The sequence below is a fragment of the Procambarus clarkii genome, chromosome 33 (assembly GCF_040958095.1).
Source record: "Procambarus clarkii isolate CNS0578487 chromosome 33, FALCON_Pclarkii_2.0, whole genome shotgun sequence".
NCBI classification, from domain to species: Eukaryota; Metazoa; Arthropoda; class Malacostraca; order Decapoda; family Cambaridae; genus Procambarus; species Procambarus clarkii.
Window position 1 is genome coordinate 37,222,946 of NC_091182.1, and position 19,203 is coordinate 37,242,148.

The 19,203-nt window shown below is 47.6% G+C and overlaps 1 protein-coding gene across 12 annotated transcripts in view; it reads left to right on the forward strand.

The window, feature by feature from the left end:
* The window catches only part of LOC123765217 (uncharacterized), a 321,546-nt gene that overhangs the window by 264,058 nt on the left and 38,285 nt on the right, over positions 1 to 19,203 (forward strand). For all 12 annotated transcript variants that reach the window (XR_011230261.1, XM_045753688.2, XM_045753689.2 and 9 more), the window contains 2 exons: positions 4,435 to 4,611; positions 13,078 to 13,254. Coding sequence is in view for 11 of the 12 variants with exons in the window: in XM_045753688.2 (XP_045609644.2) it covers positions 4,435 to 4,611; positions 13,078 to 13,254 (354 nt within the window). In the remaining variant the exon portion in view is untranslated. The remainder of the gene's footprint in view (positions 1 to 4,434; positions 4,612 to 13,077; positions 13,255 to 19,203) is intronic.

The following is a 19,203-nucleotide window of genomic DNA, read 5'->3' on the forward strand; positions in this document are numbered from 1 at the left end:
TTCGGGACCCCGGAAGTGGACCTCTTCACGTCAGCGTGGTTGAGGCGTCTCCAATATACGTGGCGCTCTTCCCAGACTGCGAGGTTGTCAGGATATATGCCTTCAGGCAGGACTGGGCACGGTGGGGTTACTCATACTTCTTCTCCTGGTTCAGCTGTTATTCTAGGTCCTGGTTCGTTTGAAGACTTTCCAGGGGAGAGTTGTCCTTCTGGCTCCTTTGTGGCCGGCCCAGCCTTGGTTTCAGGCGCTGCTTGCTCGATGTCCGAACCCGAGGGTCTTCCTGCATCTCCGCCTCTTTCAGCAGATCGGTCCAGCCCGGTATGAGGCTGGCTCGTTCTTCTCCTCGAGTCTTCATGTCTGGTTTTTCTGAGTCGAATTCATCATGACTTGTATTGTATACAGGTGGCTTTGTTGATGGTTTCCCACCTGTGTGCTTCGTCTCGGCAGCAGTATGAAGTTGCCTGGTGGTCCTTCCGGTTTTTCCTATCTCTGTGTAGGTGTATTTCGGTCTCGGATAGGGTTGTCTTATCCTTCCTTTGCTGGTGGTTTCAGGACCGTCATCTTATGCCAAATACTGTTGCTGCGTATTGTGCGGCACTGACGGAGCCGCTGCAGCTTGTCGCTCGGTATTAACCCTTAGACCGCGCAATACATATATAGATGATTTCAATAACAAAACCGGTACCGTGCAATACATCAATAGCTGTTTTTGCGTCTAGCGCTTTAATTTAAACGCCCCACGTGGGATAGTGGCAGCTATAGTGCAGCCGTGACCGATAGTTGGCAGACACCACCTAGAAAAAAAATCATGGCCAACATTCCTGGGTGTGAGAGCCTCGGTATTGAGCAAGCCACCAAGGTGGACGCACGCAGCATGAGCGCACAGCACTGCTGTTCAGCTTGTGACCACATCATCGCCTAAAAAGTCAAAATATATATGTACAGTATCCACTCAATTTAATGGCCTATATGGGGCTGTACCCTGGTCGTTATTTCCGGAGCTCCGGTATTTCCGAAGTTAAGATGTCGGTAATTTTTCAAGTAACATTCAGGTAGGATATACTTTATACTGTATAACTAAAATTAAATAAAGTTCATTGTGTAATTGCATTCCAAGTTAGTTCCTGTTTTAGTGCCCATTCAATCACAGGTTACAATTAATAATTCCTTCACATGACAAGTTGGATCACACAAGTGGACAAGTGGTCCATACAACAAGTGAACCATATTAACCAAACACCTCCCTCCCTCCAAATGTCTTCCATCCCCTCCCCCTCAATGTCTTCCATCCCCTCCCCCTCAATGTCTTCCATCCCCTCCCCCTCAATGTCTTCCATCCCTCCCTCCCTCACTGCCTTCCTCATAACATGAGAACAGCAGGCGATGGAGGAAGGAGCTACTAACGGGGGTCGAGAGAGCTACTATAACGGGGTCGAGGCCTGGCTATCTGGACATCTGTCAGCGCCTGCTCGCAGATGCCAGCTGTGCATAATTCATAAGTAAAACTATATTTGTTTAATTAATAAATAGGAAACTATAAAACATGTTAATGATTAATAATGTATAGTAATATACGAAAATTAACATATTTTGGCATGAATATTTTTCTAACTAAGATCAAAAATTTTAATACCTGTACAGTATGGGTGAAGAGAGGTTTGGCACCATCGCCTTGGTTAGCAATTCTGCCCTCCGCCTTCCTTACCCTCACCACTCTCCCTGCCTCCCTCAACACCACCCCTCTCCCTGCCTCCCTCAACACCACCCTCTCCCTACCTCCCTCAACACCACTCCTCTCCCGGCCTCCCTCAACACCACCCCTCTCCCTGCCTCCCTCACCACCACCCTCTCCCTACCTCCCTCAACACCACCCCTCTCCCTGCCTCCCTCACCACCACCCCTCTCCCTACCTCCCTCAACACCACCCCTCTCCCTGCCTCCCTCAACACCACCCCTCTCCCTACCTCCCTCAACACCACCCCTCTCCCTGCCTCCCTCACCACCACCCTCTCCCTACCTCCCTCAACACCACCCCTCTCCCTGCCTCCCTCAACACCACCCCTCTCCCTACCTCCCTCAACACCACCCCTCTCCCTGCCTCCCTCAACACCACTCCTCTCCCTGCCTCCCTCAACACCACCCTCTCCCAACCTCCCTCAACACCACCCCTCTCCCTGCCTCCCTCACCACCACCCCTCTCCCTACCTCCCTCAACACCACCCCTCTCCCTGCCTCCCTCAACACCACCCCTCTCCCTACCTCCCTCAACACCACCCCTCTCCCTGCCTCCCTCACCACCACCCTCTCCCTACCTCCCTCAACACCATCCCTCTCCCTGCCTCCCTCAACACCACCCTCTCCCTGCCTCCCTCAACACCACCCCTCTCCCTGCCTCCCTCACCACCACCCTCTCCCTACCTCCCTCTACACCACCCCTCTCTCTGCCTCCCTCACCACCACCCTCTCCCTACCTCCCTCAACACCACTCCTCTCCATGCCTCCCTCAACACCACCCTCTCCCTACCTCCCTCAACACCATCCCTCTCCCTGCCTCCCTCAACACCACCCTCTCCCTGCCTCCCTCAACACCACCCCTCTCCCTGCCTCCCTCAACACCACCCCTCTCCCTGCCTCCCTCAACACCACCCCTCTCCCTGCCTCCCTCACCACCACCCTCTCCCTACCTCCCTCAACACCACCCCTCTCCCTGCCTCCCTCAACACCACCCTCTCCCTACCTCCCTCAACACCACCCCTCTCCCTGCCTCCCTCAACACCACCCCTCTCCCTGCCTCCCTCAACACCACCCCTCTCCCTGCCTCCCTCAACACCACCCCTCTCCCTGCCTCTCTCAACACCACCCTCTCCCTACCTCCCTCAACACCACCCCTCTCCCTGCCTCCCTCAACACCACCCCTCTCCCTGCCTCCCTCAACACCACCCTCTCCCTACCTCCCTCAACACCACCCCTCTCCCTGCCTCCCTCAACACCACCTCTCTCCCTACCTCCCTCAACACCACCCCTCTCCCTGCCTCCCTCAACACCACCCTCTCCCTACCTCCCTCAACACCACCCCTCTCCCTGCCTCCCTCAACACCACCCCTCTCCCTACCTCCCTTAACACCACCCCTCTCCCTGCCTCCCTCAACACCACCCTCTCCCTGCCTCCCTCAACACCACCCCTCTCCCTACCTCCCTCAACACCACCCCTCTCGCTGCCTCCCTCAACACCACCCCTCTCCCTGCCTCCCTCAACACCACCCTCTCCCTGCCTCCCTCAACACCACCCCTCTCCCTGCCTCCCTCAACACCACCCTCTCCCTGCCTCCCTCAACACCACCCCTCTCCCTACCTCCCTCAACACCACCCCTCTCGCTGCCTCCCTCAACACCACCCCTCTCCCTGCCGTCTAAAGTTCATTTCAGGTGCAGGGAATTGAGGGTCGCACAGGTTCTTGGCCGCCCATTCTTTATGCGCATCTGCTCCTGTGCATTCTTGTTGCCTTGGGTCGCAGGTTGCATCCTGTTGTCTCGGCTTTGCGTTGCGGAATTTGTGGCGGCCGCCTCCTGGGTTAGCCCTTTCTTTTCCTTCTCTTTGGGTATGAAGCTCCAGGGAGCCGTAGGGGCTCCCCTCAGAAAATCAGCATTGAATGTAATGAAACGCCATTTTCTGGGTGAGCCCCGGAGGCTCCCTGGCAACCCTCTCTCCCACCTGTCGGCGTTTTTTTCGCATTGGTTGAAGCTAAGCTTCCGAACTGAAGCTTGGCAGCCGGCGCGGTAGGTCCGGGGTTCCCCCCTCCCCCTCTTGGGGCGTGGAGGGCTGCGCGGACGATCGGCGCGGCAGTAAAGTGTGATGTTTGCTTGTTTCCTTGGGATTGTAGGGAGTTTCTACCTCTCTGTTCGGTTTTTTGTTTTAGTTTTTTACCATGTGGGGTTTGTTTTGTCATGCCTACCTTCCTGGGTGCCTAACCCCGGTCAATGGCAGATAAGGAAACCCCAACCACAAGAGGGTTTTCCAGGGCCATTGCTCCCTGAAACCTCTCTGAAGGGGCCAGGTTCTGGCGCTGGTCCCTGGTAGGTCTGAACTCCTTAGCTAATGTCCCGGTCTAATATAACATACATTAGCCCGATAAGCTCCAGGGAGCCTCCGGGGTTCACCCAGAAAATGGCATTTCATTATATTTAACGCTGGTTTTTTCCACAAAATATCCTTCTAACATAGAGATGCGTCCTAGCTGAGGGTGCGTCTTTTACGCCGGTTAATACAGTAAATTTTCCTGAATAGTCTAATTATTGTGCAACCCATACATTTTATTAACTATCAGAATCCATTGTAGCTCACACAAAGTTGTTATAGTGCAAAGCAGAGATCTGTATTATATTATCAGCATATTTCACACTTTATCATACCTAAAATTTTATCATTATTTTTCAGTCTTGAAAAGCAGAGTGCAGACATTCTGTCCCTCTTGCAATGATGTCATCCATATTCGTCGAAATAATTGCAACTGTGGGTATAGCTTTATTGATGCCAGACGTAAAGCTGAGGAGGAAAGCGAGGCTCAGACAGAAGTAGAGAGACCAGAAAATGTAAATCCTTCAGGTTTACCCGGTAAGCTCAATTTTAATTTTATGCATTATGTTTAATATCAAAATAGACAACATAAATTTCATTAATTACAATTTATTAAAGCAAACAAACCAGTGCCGAATGTAATGAAATGGCAGCTTCTGGGTGAGCCACGGAGGCTTCCTGAAGTTACCATCTTTGATGTAGGTTCCATCGACTAGGTTCCATCAATTGCAAACTTCTCTGGCATACTGGGGATCCAGGGCCAGAACCTAGTCCCCTCACCAAAACACAGGGAGCTATGGCATTTATATATTAAGTTATTCATGTATGCCCCACCGAGGAAGGCACAAAAAAAAGTCAGCGAGTCAAAATAAACCTCAGCTGGCTGCCTTCAGGACCTGCCACCTTCAATTGCACCATAGAACTCCAAAAACTATACAAACAAATGATATAAAATGTCATGAAACTAGCACCCACTCATTAGCCCTATCTTTTCTCTTGTTTGATGGCTGGAAGAGACTGGCTGCACTCAGCTGCGTGGCCAGTCTCATGGAATTCAATATTCATAAAGAAATGCAAGGTGCCAGTAGCACAGGCATTCATTATAGTGTGGAGGAAGAGCTTGGACATGGGTGAGATACCAGATATGCTTAAATCAACAGACATAGCCCCTCTACACATGGAAGGGAGCAAAGCATTAGCAAAGAATTATAAACCAGTTGCACTAATGTCCCACATAATAAAAGTATTTGAGAGAATGATCAGGTGTCAGGTCACTATTGTTAGATAGTGACTTTCTAAATTGTTAGAGAGATGGGGAGTGAAGAATAAGGAGAGGGGCAACAAGTTCCTGAAGATTGCATACACCAACATAGATGGAGTGAGATCGAAGATACTGGAGTTAAGTGATGTAATACAGCTGCAGACATCAGACATTGTTGCACTCACGGAGACAAAACTTGAAGATGTTATTTTAAATGAGGTCATATTCCTAAGGGACTACTCAGTTTGGAGACGGGACAGAAAAACTAGGAAAGGCAGTTGCGTTGCTGTGCTGGTGAAAGAACACCTAAAGGTGAACGAAATAATGACTGCCAATCCACAAGAAGTTGACATAATAGCAATAGGGGGAGTGAAGGATAAGGAGAGGGGCAACACGTTCCTGAAGATTGCATACACCAACATAGATGGAGTGAGATCGAAGATACTGGAGTTAAGTGATGTAATACAGCTGCAGACATCAGACATTGTTGCACTCACAGAGACAAAACTTGATGTTATTTTAAATGAGGTCATATTCCCAAGGAGCTACTCAGTTTAGAGACGGGACAGAAAAACTAGGAAAGGCGGTGGCGTTGCTGTGCTGGTGAAAGAACACCTAAACGTGAACGAAATAATGACTGCCAATCCACAAGAAGTTGACATAATAGCACTACAGATCTGCACGGAGCCTGCAGAGGAGAGCAGCACGGAGAAGACGCGTTTTTGGGTGTTGGTTGAGTTCCTGGGAAAAGCATCAGTGTGTGTGTGGGGGTGTTCCCTACAACGAGTTGAGAGCCGGGACCTGGAGCTTCAATTCAGCTCTCAACAGAGGGCGAGTCCACGTCATTGATGGTGGAAGTAGGTAATTCAGTTTTCCCTCCCATTCCTCTTTAGTTAGCTATAAGCCAGAGTATCTTCTATGTCGTGAGCAGGGCTCAGCAGTGTCTATGTTTCTAGTGAGACACAGTTGTGAGGAGAGGCTATAGAGCTCTCATGAAATATATATTTACGGTGTGTGATTGCACCTGCGGTTTAATGAAGAGATTTCTGTGACGAGAACATTTATATTCATGTCATTTATATTATAAGTTTGTGCCAGAGGGTATATATATATACAGTAGAACCTCTATTAACGAGTTTAATCCGTTCTGGCACCGAGCTCTTTACCTGGAAAACTCGTCTTTGGAAACAAATTTCCCCATTTAAAATAAAGGAAATAAATTTAATCCGTTCCACTCCCAAAAACATCCATACTTGTATGACTTTTTTTATGTAAATATAATATTGCACATGTAAATATAAATGTTTTGTTGTAGTGTTTTAATATTTACTTTACCTTATGAAGAGTAGTTGCTGGCTTGAGGGAGACGATGGGGAGGTGGGAAGGATGAGAGGGGTTATGGTGTGGAAGGAGAATTCACCTCTGAGTCAGGCAGACTCTCTCTTCTTGGGAATTTCACCCAAATTTCATTTCAAATGTCACACAAGGATGCGTTAGACCAGCACCAAATAAAAAAACTACGTTGATTACACTCGTTGTGTCAACAATATAATAGTCTTACCACGAAGATACAATACAATGCCGTTTTCTCAAATAGGCAATGTGGTTATTAAAGAAAACGGAAATTTCATGGCAAACATGTATACAATCCCCAAGTCGATCGGATAAGTATTGGATTTTATAGAAATATTTGCTCAAATGATGCTTGAGCGCGGTGTTTGGGTGCATTCAAGAGAAAAAAAGTGTGTTACGTTCAAGCGACATATACCTGCGAAAGTGATAACACTTTCATAAAGTGTTATCACAAAGTGATAAATTAATTAAACATTTTCACACACTGGGTTGTCACTGCTTTATCAGCGCAGCTTTTCCAAGAATGCGTTCACCTTTTCAAACATTCCAAACACTTCCCTGATCTCAGTGGAAAAGGCAGCATCCTCCCTTACCTCTTCATTCCCTTACTAATGGTGTAAATTGTTGATGAGGACCTGCCATACTTCCTTGTGAGATCAATCACACAGACACCACACTCATGCTTTGCTATAATTTCCTTCTTGAAATCCATAATAATTGTGTCTTTCTTCCTCTTGAAAACACTCTCTTTAGCAAGCAGCTTCTTTGGAGACATCGTGTGTTACAAATTGTAGTCACAAAACCACTAAAAACCCAAAGAAAAGCTCAAATAAATCCAGAGGGATGCTTGTCGTGTGAGATACAACAACAACACTGGCGTCGGAGGCGTCCGAGAATTTGCGAGAACCCGCGAGACGCTAGGAAGCGCCATGTGGTTTCACTCGTTAATAGAGGCGAGCTCGTCAATAGAGACAAATTTGCTGCGAGTAGCTTGCTCGTTACTGGAAAAACTCGTTAATAGAGCCACTCGTTAATAGAGGTTCCACTATATATATAAATGTACAATTTATTAGTGTTAGGCTGTGTGCCCAGTATTGCCTCATTATTATAAATATTGATGAAGTGATCTATATATATGCTGGAGTTATTGAATAGTATTTTCATGTGTATAGTGATTTACTGTGTTAACGCCAGTACCGTGATATACTGTGATCATGAAGGGATAATGGGCGCCTCATGCTGACAGTGAAGTACAGTGAGCAGAGCGAAAGTACAGTGAACTGAATGAGTGGGCGTGGCATCTCGCGAGTTGCCAAACGTTCGATAACACTGTAATTGGAGCGTGGGAATTGCGCGGAAGCCGGGAGTGTTGCCATAGCATAGTGTTCCAGATTTATGAAGAGGGAGTGATAGCAGCTCCTGTATTTCTTTGCCTTGTTGCTTATCCAGAATTATAATACTTTAATCTTTTAAGTAAAATACAAAACCACCTTCGTGTTTGTGTTATCCCTCCATTACTTTGTTGCTATTGAGTCCATTGAAAAGAGAGAGTGATTGAAACAAATACTTTCCTGATACCAAATTTGTTTAGTGTTCTATTGGGCCACTACTATCACTACTATATTACTATTCCTCTGAGGTGTTACTGGACATGGTAAACACCAGTTGGCGACCTTTTAGTTAGCAGTAGAGCCCTCTGTCGGGGCGGGCACAGGATCAAGAGAGTAGATCGTGTTCCCACTCGTCTTCAGGCTAAGAGGCCGGCCGGAGATAGACTGGGAGACTCTCCAGGTGAACAGTGGCACCGTGAGGATTGAGTGAAGACCCGCAGGGCTACAGTAAGTGACAGTTATCACTACTAGTACTTGGTGGTGACTGGTGAGAGGGAGAGACACCTCGACCTTGGCGACCTTGCCAGGATTTAAGTACAAGAGAGAATCCCGACAATACACAGGTTATATATAAGTATCTGCATGTTTTGTTCACCATAACGAACCACTAAGTTGGTATTATGAGTAAAAAAGAAACGAGGAGTGACTGCCACACACCAGCCAGCCACTCGCTGCCACTCACTCCCTCAACACCTCACTCGCCCACATTCTCCTCCCACCATACTGTTTTTGCTTTTATTCACTATATACAGACATTACATATAAGTATCTACATTCGTGTTCACCATAACGAACCACTAAGTTGGCATGTTGAGTGGCAGTGGCAACCAGTGGCAGCTCGTCACTGGTTGCTACTTCCTCCCTCTACTCACCTCACTCACCCACATTCTCCTCCCACAATACTGTTTTTTATTTTATTCACTATATACAGACATTATATATAAGTATCTACATGTTTTGCTCACCACAACTGTACAACTAGTTGATAATAGTTAGTTCAGGCACTAAGAGACGTCGCTACACACAGTCAGGTGGCGGCTGCCTCCCTCACACATTCAAGGTCAGACGCACTAAAATTTCACCTCAGCAATACTGTTTGTGGTATTATTACCCTATATACAGACATTATATATAAATATCTACATGTTTTGTTCACCATAACTGTTCAACTAAGCCGGTATAATGCCCAAAGAGCATAGTGGCCACCCCTACCAACATGACAAATCATGCAGATGTTGCCACACCCAATCACCAAAATAGCTTCTGCCCCACATTCCTTTTGCTGTTATTACACTGTATATACTCGTTATATATAAGTATCTACATTCGTGTTCGCCATAACAGGCCACTAAGTTGGTATGCTGAGTGGCTGTGGTAGTGGCAGCCAGTGGCAGCCCACCACTGGCTGCCACTCCCTCCTTCCCTCACCTGACTCGCCACCATTCTCCTCCCACCATACTGTTTTTGCTTTTATATACAGACATTATATATAAGTATCTGCATGTTTTGTTTACCATAGCGAACAACTAAGCTGGTATAGTGAGTCCAGACAGTAAAAGGTGGTCACACAGAGTCACCAGACAATGCTACTTCCCTCCCCACCAAGATTACTTCTACCACTACAGCGCTAATTATCACAACAATCCTGCTATTATCAGAATACTGGTCATTTTTATCACAGTCAGGGGTCTTCTGTAATAATATCATCGCTAAATAATAGCATGAACATGTATATTATGGCATTTTTATGCGATGCTGTAGCCACAAGCTGAACAGCAGTGCTGTGAGCTCATGCTCCGTGCATCAGGCTTGGTAGCTCACTCAATACTGAGGCCCCTCACACCCGGGAATTTGGCCCATGATTTTTTTTAAAATGGCGTCTGTTTACAAGAGTCCTGATGAAGGTATGGTGAACCCCATGTATCTGTGGGCCGTTTAAATCTTGCATAGTACAGGCATACCTCAGAATGCGAGTTTAATCCGTTCCTGGAGACGCCTCGCCTTCCGAAAACTCGCATTCCGAAGTTAATTTCCCCATAAGAAATAAAGGGAAATGAATTAATCCGTTCCTGACTACCCCAAAAACCCCACGTCAAACTAAATTTTTATACCTAATTCATCTAAATAAACCTACAAAACTATGTTCCAGTTATTACTTACCTTGCTGTCGAGTGCTGTAGGCGTATGGAAGATGGTGAGGAGGGGAGAGGAGGAGAGGAGTTACTGTTTGGAAGGGGAGTCCCCTTCCATAATCACATCAGGCAGTGAGGACCTTTCTGGTGTGCTCTCCCTGGGACGTTTAACCTGAGTGCCACTAGGTCCTGGTTGAGGCTCACTGCTCGATTTCCTCACCACAAATTTGTCCATGGAAGCTTGCTTTTCCCTTCTTCGCAAGCTCTCTCTGTAGTAAGGCATCACATTGTCATTGAAAAGATTAAGACAACGGCCTACTACAGCTTTGTCTGGGTGAGTATGTTCAATAGTTGTTTGAATCTCTTCCCACATCTGACACACCTTCTTAATTACTGCAGAAGGGACACTCGCTGGTGCTGTTGGTGCTGCTGCCACCTCCTCCTCCACTGCAGAATCATTCGCTGCTGTGTTGGCTTGCTGTTCCTGTTGAAAGGCTAGGAGTTCTTCGGTGGTCAGTTCTTCGTTGTGTTCTTCCACCAACTCCTCCACATCATCACCATCCAATTCCAAGGCCATTTGCTGGCCTAGACTAACAATTTCCTCAACAATAGGCGCATCATTTATAGGCTCAAACCCCTCAAAGTCTAGTTCTCTCACACCTTCAGGCCACAATTTTCTCCAGCCAGAGATCAGGGTTCTTTGAGTCACTTCTTGCCAGGCTTTGTCAACGAGTTTTAAAGCACTACAAATGTTAAAATGCTCTCTCCAGAACTCTTTGAGGGTGAGGTTTGTGGCTTCAGTCACTTCAAAACATTTCCGGAAAAGTGCCCTTTCATACAGTTTCTTAAAATTCGCTATGATTTTCTGGTCCATAGGCTGAATTAGAGGAGTGGTGTTAGGAGGAAGGAATTTAACTGTGAGGAATTTATTGTATTGAGGCATCAAATCATCTTCCAAGCCTGGAGGATGAGCAGGAGCATTGTCAAGGAGAAGCACGGCTTTGAGTGGCAATTGTTTCTCCTGCAGATATTTTTCTATGGCAGGGCACACCACTTCATTCACCCACTCCGAAAAAATAAGCCTAGTGACCCATGCTTTTTTATTAGACTTCCACATCACAGACAAACGGGTTTTCTGCACATTATACTGTTTGAAAACCCTTGGATTTTCAGAATGATACACTAGCAAGGGTTTAATTTTCAAATCGCCACTCGCATTTGAACACAGCACAAGCGTAAACCTATCTTTCATAGGCTTGTGTCCAGGCAAGGATTTTTCCTCCTTGGTAATGTATGTCCTCTTAGGCATTCTTTTCCAAAACAGTCCTGTTTCATCACAATTAAACACTTGTTGCGGTAGGTATTCCCCAGTCTCTGCAAACTCTTTAAATTCGTCAATAAATCGTCCAGCGGCTGGTTTGTCTGAGCTGGCTGCCTCCCCATGCCTTGTAACACTATGGATACCACTTCTCTTTCTAAATTTTTCAAACCAGCCCCTGCTTGCCTTAAACTCTTTCTTATCTGCATCACTCGTTGCAGGGGTCTTCTTTAGAAGGTCTTCGTGCAACACCCTGGCTTTCTCAGAAATAATGGCCTCCGAAACACTATCACCCCTCAACTCCTTGTCATGTATCCAAATTAATAACAACTTTTCCACTTCTTCAAGTATTTGTGGTCTTTGTGCCGTTAATGTTCTTACTCCTTTTGCCACATTAGCACTCATAATCTTATTTTTCTTCTTAAGTATAGTGCATATTGTTGATGTGGCTTTCTTGTACTGCCTACAAAGTTCAACAACACGTGTACCGTTCTCATGCTTCCGAATGATCTCTTGTTTCTCCTCTATTGTCATCCTCACATGAGCTTTCTGGCCTTTATCCTTACCACTGGCTTTCTTGGGACTCATGGTGAGATATATAATAACAAATTGTATAGACAAATCACCAAAAATCCAACAAAACACTGAAAATCCGCGACAAGAATTGATGTGGGGTAGTCACTGAGCGCGAGACAATGGTGAACTGAGGGGCAGAGGGGCGATGATCGCCGAACGACCACGCGCTAGGTCGGCTGTACGCGTATCAACAAACTCGCGTCCAAACTCGCCTCCCGAAGTAACCATCGCCTTCCGAGACAAATTTTTGGAGTAAATAAACCTCGCCTTCCGAAAACCTCGCATACAGGGACAATCGCATTCCGAGGTACCACTGTACTCCAATACATCATATGATGTGGTGTGCAAGTTACTGCAAGTCACTGAACATATCATATGATGTGTTCAGTGACTTGCACATCATATAATGTGTTGCGCACTTAAAGGGTTAATGGTTAACCAGAATAGGGGTTTGTTTTGTGGTGCTTACCTTTCTGGGTGCCTGTCCTGGTCCATGGCAGATATAGAATGCTCCAAATCACTCGTGCATTTCTATGGGCCATTGCTCCTCGTGCCTCTGTGAGGGGGGGCCAAGTTCTGGCTCATGGTCCCTGGTAGGCCTAGAACTCCACCCACATTAACTGATGCAAAATAGTTCGGGTATCCTTATCTGCCTGGATAGCTCCGAGAAGCCTCTGGGACTCACCCAGAATATGGCATTTCATTATGTGGTACTACAACACTGGGTTTTTCCACAAAATATCCTTGTAACATAGAGGTGCATCCTAGGTCAGGGGTGTGTCTTTTTCGCCGGCAAATACAGCAAATTTTCCTGAATAGTCTAGTTATTGTGCAACCCATACACTTTATTAACTGTCAGTATCCAGTGAAGCTCATACAAAGTAGTTACTGTATAGTGCAAAGCAGAGATCTGTATTATATTATCAACATATTACACACTTTATCATACCTAAAATTATCATTATTTTTCAGTCTTGAAAAGCAGCGTGCAGAAGTTCTGTCCCTCTTGCAATGATGTCATCCATATTCGTCGAAATAATTGCAACTGTGGGTATAGCTTTATTGATGCCAGACGTAAAGCTGAGGAGGAAAGCGAGGCTCAGACAGAAGTAGAGAGACCAGAAAATGTAAATCTTTCAGGTTTACCCGGTAAGCTCAATATTAATTTTATGCATTGTGTTTAATATCAAAATAGTACCGTCTTCAGAGTACAGTCCTTGCACCACTGCTTTTCCTTATTCTTATATCAGATATAGACTCAAATACAAGTCACAGCTTCGTATCATCCTTTGTAGATGACACAAGAATCAGCATGAAAATTAACTCTGTTGTAGACATTGAAAAACTACAAGCAGATATTAAAGTTTTCGACTGGGCAGCAGAAAATAACATGTTTAACCACCACACTGCTCGGGCTCCAAATATGGCAAATCCCTGATGCGCAGGAAATAAATTGTTTGCAATTTTTTTTTTCCTTTTCAAAATGTTAAATACCCTTCCCTGATCACATATATGTAGAAATAAAATCATTATTGTACTTACTTTGTTCGCAGTGGGGTAAAGAAAATGTCGTGTGACATCACAGTTTGGGTGGTCGCCCATGGCGTAGACTCTCGAGCCAGTCGCACGCCAACTTTAACAAGCGCGAGATGCCACAAATATTTTTTTGTTCTATTTTCTAGGGGGAGCCCTGTTGGCTCCCTGGAGCTATCCAGGCTGAATGGATATGTATAACTTTCTGGTATCAGTCAAAATGCTAGGAGTTCTTGCCTACTGGGGACCACGAGCCAGAACCTGGCCCCCCTCAGAGAGGCACGAGGAGCAATGGCCTATAGAAACCCTCTTGTGGTTGGGAGCATTCTATGCCATCGACTGGGATAGGCACCCAGAAAGGTAGGCACCCCAAAACAAACCCCTATTCTGGTGAAAATATTGCTACCGAAAGCCGAATGAGTGGACAGAACTCCCCAAACAAAATTATCAAACTAGCATGACATCATCACGTCGCCGTGCCACCGTCTGCGCAACCCCCCCCTCCCTCCCCAGGAAGGGGGAAGGGGGAGCCCCAGACCCTCCACTTCGGCGATCCAACTGGCAGTTCTTGTCTGATGGAATTACAGGCTGGTCGAGTGCCTCTGGCTCCAGGTTTTGTTTCAGTTCTGTGCCTTGTGGTGTGGACTGTCTCTACTGGTGAAGTGTGAGCCAGGAGTAAGATTCCACGGTACTTGGGCTGCATGTGCCTAGGGCTATCTTCCCTAGGTGCCCCTGTAAGTACTGCCCTTGGGGCTTGGGGCCACCTTCCACAAGTTACCTTGGGTTCTACCTCCTCTGTGTTCTTTACTGCTCGTTACTGGGCCGCCCTTGGAGTCGGCTGGGGTTTTGTTGCCCTAGTTTGTCTCTGGGTAGGTGGTAGTTTTTGTCACTGTTAGGGGCGTGGGGTACCGCACAGCTAGTTTTCACCTATAACAGCGGCCGGCTCTGTTCCGCTTGGTTACGTTGTCCTCTTGCGGGGGTTTTCTTTTGTTTTTGTTTTCTGCCTGGTGGGGGGGGGGGGAGTCTGTCTTGTCCCCTTTACTGTACTAGGGGTGTATATTTTATCTATAATTTCTACTTTTGGTGGTACTCCCCGCTTGGCCCCTGTGATTGGACACGTCCCAGGGGTTTAGCTTTAAAAGTTTGTTTGGTAGACTTGGGTGCCGGTTCACAGTACCCTGCCTGGGCTTCCCTTAGCATGTTACCAAGGCTAAGGACCCTGGTAAACCCCATGGGGGCTACGTGGTCCGATGGATGTGACTCCTGAGTCCCCCCTCGCGTCTTGCGAGTTTGTAGGTTGCTCTGTTCCCTTGTCTTAGGGTGACACTCATCGGTTTTGCCTCCGCCATGCTGCCTGTTGGGTCGGTGATTCTTTTGACCCGGAGTCGTGCAACGTGTGTTGTCTGAACGTTCTCCAGTTCACCCAAGCCACTGATATTGATTTGCGGGTGCAGGCAGCTATGGCGTTGCATGCTAGATTTAGGTTGCTGCAACGTGCTTGGTTGGTTGCGGCCTCGGATACTCCGAGACTGTCCTGTTTTGCTTATAGGGAACCGAACTTGTGGGAGTCGCTTCGGCTCTGGTTCTGTCTGCCCCTCCTAGCCCTTCCTCCTCTGTTGTTCATCCAGTTCCCCCTCCCCCTTGCTTCCGGCGCCAAAGCGTCTGAAGGTTTCCGAGTCGGGGCAGGGTCTAGTTGATGTTGAGACTCTGGCAGTATCGGGGATGTCCCCTTCTGGGATTGCGGCGAAGGCATTCGAGCCTGGGCCTTCAGCCGGAGCTTCTGGGTCTGGCCAGTGGGCCCCCTTCGTACCTGCTTTTTCTGCTGTTCCCGCTTTTTCTTTAGAAGCGCGGGGTTTGCAGGCTGGCTCGGCCCCAGTTCTCAGGGAGAGGTTTTTGGGGCTTGGGAGGGGCTGACTTGGGGGCCTTGGGCCCCTTTGGACCCTGCCTGGGTTTTTCTGCCCTCAGAGTGGTGCTTAGTGTTACAAGGAGAGGGGTTCTCCTTTGCTCCCTCTTCGTACGAATTGGATTTGGTGTTCTGCCTCTCCCGAGGTTCGGTTCTGTGATCCCGTGGGTTCCTCGGTTCGGTCTTTCTGGAGGTTTTCGGCTTCCTGTGTCCCGTCTTCTGAGGTGCAGGAAGCCCTTGCGGCTTACATCCTGCGCAACCCGGATTATGCTTTCGCGATGGATCCGCGTTCCTTTGTATACGGTTCATCTTGTCTGTACTGGGTTCGTTATGAAGTTCCGGAGTCATCCTGGTTGGCAGACTGTCCTCTCTTTTCATTGGAGGCTTGGCACACGTTCTGTCGATCCCATGCACTTGACTGGTGAGAGACTCAGACGGCGTCTCGGGTTTTCCTGGGAGGCGATTTTGAGCACCTCAGTGCCTGTTTATTCGCCCCTGCCCTTCCTGCGGGATGTTGGTGTTGCATGTGAAGCTGCAACTTCACATGCAGCTTCCCTCTCTTTCGGCTGCCTTGGTTGCGGAGGATTTGCGTACGTATGGCCTGGTACCTGGTTGATACCTGGTTGATGGGGTTCTGGGAGTTCTTCTACTCCCCAAGCCCGGCCCAAGGCCAGGCTTGACTTGTGAGAGTTTGGTCCACTAGGCTGTTGCTTGGAGCGGCCCGCAGGCCCACATACCCATCACAGCCCAGTTGGTCTGGCACTCCTTGAAGAAAACAATCTAGTTTTCTCTTGAAGGTGTCTATGGTTGTTCCGGCAATATTTCTGATGCTCGCTGGTAGGATGTTGAACAACCGCAGACCTCTGATGTTTATACAGTGTTCTCTGATTGTGCCTATGGCACCTCTGCCCTTCACTGGTTCTATTCTGCATTTTCTTCCATATCGTTCACTCCAGTACGTTGTTATTTTACTGTGCAGATTTGGGACCAGGCCCTCCAGTATTTTCCATGAGTATATTATTTGGTCTCTCTCTTGTCTCCTTTCTAGTGAGTACATTTGGAGAGCTTTGAGACGATCCCAATAATTTAGGTGCTTTATCTCGTCTATGCATGCTGTAGATGTTCTCTGTATTCCCTCTATTTCAGCAATCTCTCCTGCTCTAAAGGGGGGAAGTGAGTACTGAGCAGTACTCAAGATGGGACAACACAAGTGATTTGAAGAGTACAACCATTGTGATGGGATCCCTGGACGCGAAGGTTCTCGTAATCCATTCTATCATTTTTCTGGCTGACGCAATACTTGCTTGGTTATGCTCCCTAAACGTTAGGTCATCGGACATCATTATTCCCAAATCCTTGACATGCTGTTTTCCTAATATGGGCAGATTCGATTGTGTTTTGTACCCTGTATTATGTTTCAAATCCTCATTTTTGCCGTATCTGAGTACCTGGAATTTATCATCGTTAAACATCATGTTATTTTCTGCTGCCCAATCGAAAACTTTGTTAATGTCTGTTTGTAGTTTTTCAATGTCTTCAACAGAGGTAATTTTCATGCTGATTTTTGTATCATCTGCAAAGGATGACATGAAGCTGTGACTTGTATTTTTGTCTATATCAGATATGAGAATAAGGAACAGCAGTGGTGCAAGGAATGTACCTTGAGGTACAGAGCTTTTAACTGCACTAGGACTAGATTTTACTTGATTGACTGTTACTCTTTGTGTTCTGTTCGACAGGAAATTGAGTATCCAGCGTCCTACTTTACCAGTTATACCCATTGACCTCATTTTGTGTGCAATTACTCCATGGTCACATTTGTCAAATGCCTTTGCAAAGTCTGTGTATACAACATCTGCATTCTGTTTTTCTTCTAATGCCTCAGTGATTTTGTCATAATGAACAAGAAGCTGTAAGAGGCACGATCTTCCTGCTCTAAATCCATCTTGGCCTGGATTGTGGAGGTCATTGGTTTCCATGAATCTAGTGACCTGATTCCTGATCACTCTCTCAAATACTTTTATTATGTGGGACATTAGTGCAACTGGTCTATAATTCTTTGCCAATGCTTTGCTACCTCCCTTGTGTAGAGGGGCTATGTCTGCTGCTTTCAGCGCATCTAGTATCTCCCCTGTGTCCAAGGTCTTCCTCCACACTATACTGAGTGCCTATGCTACTGGCACTTTGCATTTCTTTATAAATATTGAATTCCATGAGTCTGGAATTCAAGCAGGGCCTGCTTGCTTCGACCCAGCATTTCTTTTCGCTCCTTGAGTCTTGTCTACGCTTTTTTGTCCTTTGCTGTTTGCGGAGTCTGCGGTAGTGCAGTACCTGCAGGCGGCTTCAGTTAGTTGTCGACCTATGTCAGGCTTGTTAGTGCTCCGTGGGGCTCATGGGGGGCCTTCCTGGGAGGGTCATGCCAGGGCTTGGGGTTCCATTCATCGTGGTAGGCTGGTGGTGCCAGATTCGGAGCATGCGCCACCTTTGGTACTGTTTTTTTCTGCTTGGCGCGGGGATCGCCCTGTCCGCCACTCAGGTTCTCGTAAGGTGCGTCGGCTCTTTTGCTGTTCGTCCCTTTCACGAGGTGATGGGGGGTGGGAGGCTCGCTCTGTTTGCTTGCGCCTGGTCCCATGATTCGTGGGCCTTTTGGGTCTTTTGTGCAGCCTGTGGTGGCATTGGGTGGCAGTTTTGTTGTGGGGCATCAGGGTTACCATTTTTGTTGTCTTCCCTTCAGGTTGAATCTGGCGCTGCGAGTTTTCACACGCCTTACTCGGGTCGTGGTGGCTCGTCTTCATCTGTTAGGTGTTCGGGTTCCAGCCTACCTCGATGACTGGCTGGTTTGGGCTCCCAGCCAATCCATGTGTCTGCTCGCCAGGGATTTGTTTCTTTTCCAGCTCGCTGGATTTGGGTTCTTAGTAAACTGAAGGAAGTCCCATCTGGTTCCCTCTCAGGTTCGGTCTTGGCTGGGTCTGGTTTGAGTCGCTCATACCGCTTCCTTGTCTCTTCCTCCGGCGGTTCTGCCCTGTCTGCATTCCTGCCTTCGTCTGTTCCTGAGGGGCTTCCAGGTCACGAGGTGGTTGTTCGAGATTTTGTGCGGGAGCCTGAACTTTGCCATGATGGTCTACCCGCCGGGTCAAGTGTGACTTCGTCGGCTGATCTGGTTCCTTCGGGGACGGCCCTTCCGCCACTCTTGTGATTGTTGGGTTTGGCGTCCGGGGGCTTTGCATTGGTTGCTGCATCACCGGCTTTCTCTTCGGGTTTTTTTGGGCTCACAGTACGGTCAGGGAGTTCGCAGCGGTATGGATGTCGCTTTGGAGGGTTCAAGTCGCTCGCGGATCAACGATCTGACTCCATTCGGACTGCTCCCCGGTGGTTCATTGCCTGAACCGAGGGGGGTTCAATATGGTCCTTGGCTCTTTGGCGCTGGTTGCTTCGGGTGACTCGTCTGCTGAGTTCTCAGGGGTTTGGCTCTCCTGGCGGTTCACTTCCGGAGGGTGTGTGCAACATCCTGGAGAATGGCCTGTCTCATTTCCTTCCCCTTTCCACGGAATGGACGGTCGATGCCGACTCCTTCATTTGGCTGTGCCAGACGCTCGGGACTCCAGACATGGATCTCTTTGCGTCAGCGTGGTCGAGGCGTCTCCCGGTTTATGTGGCACCTT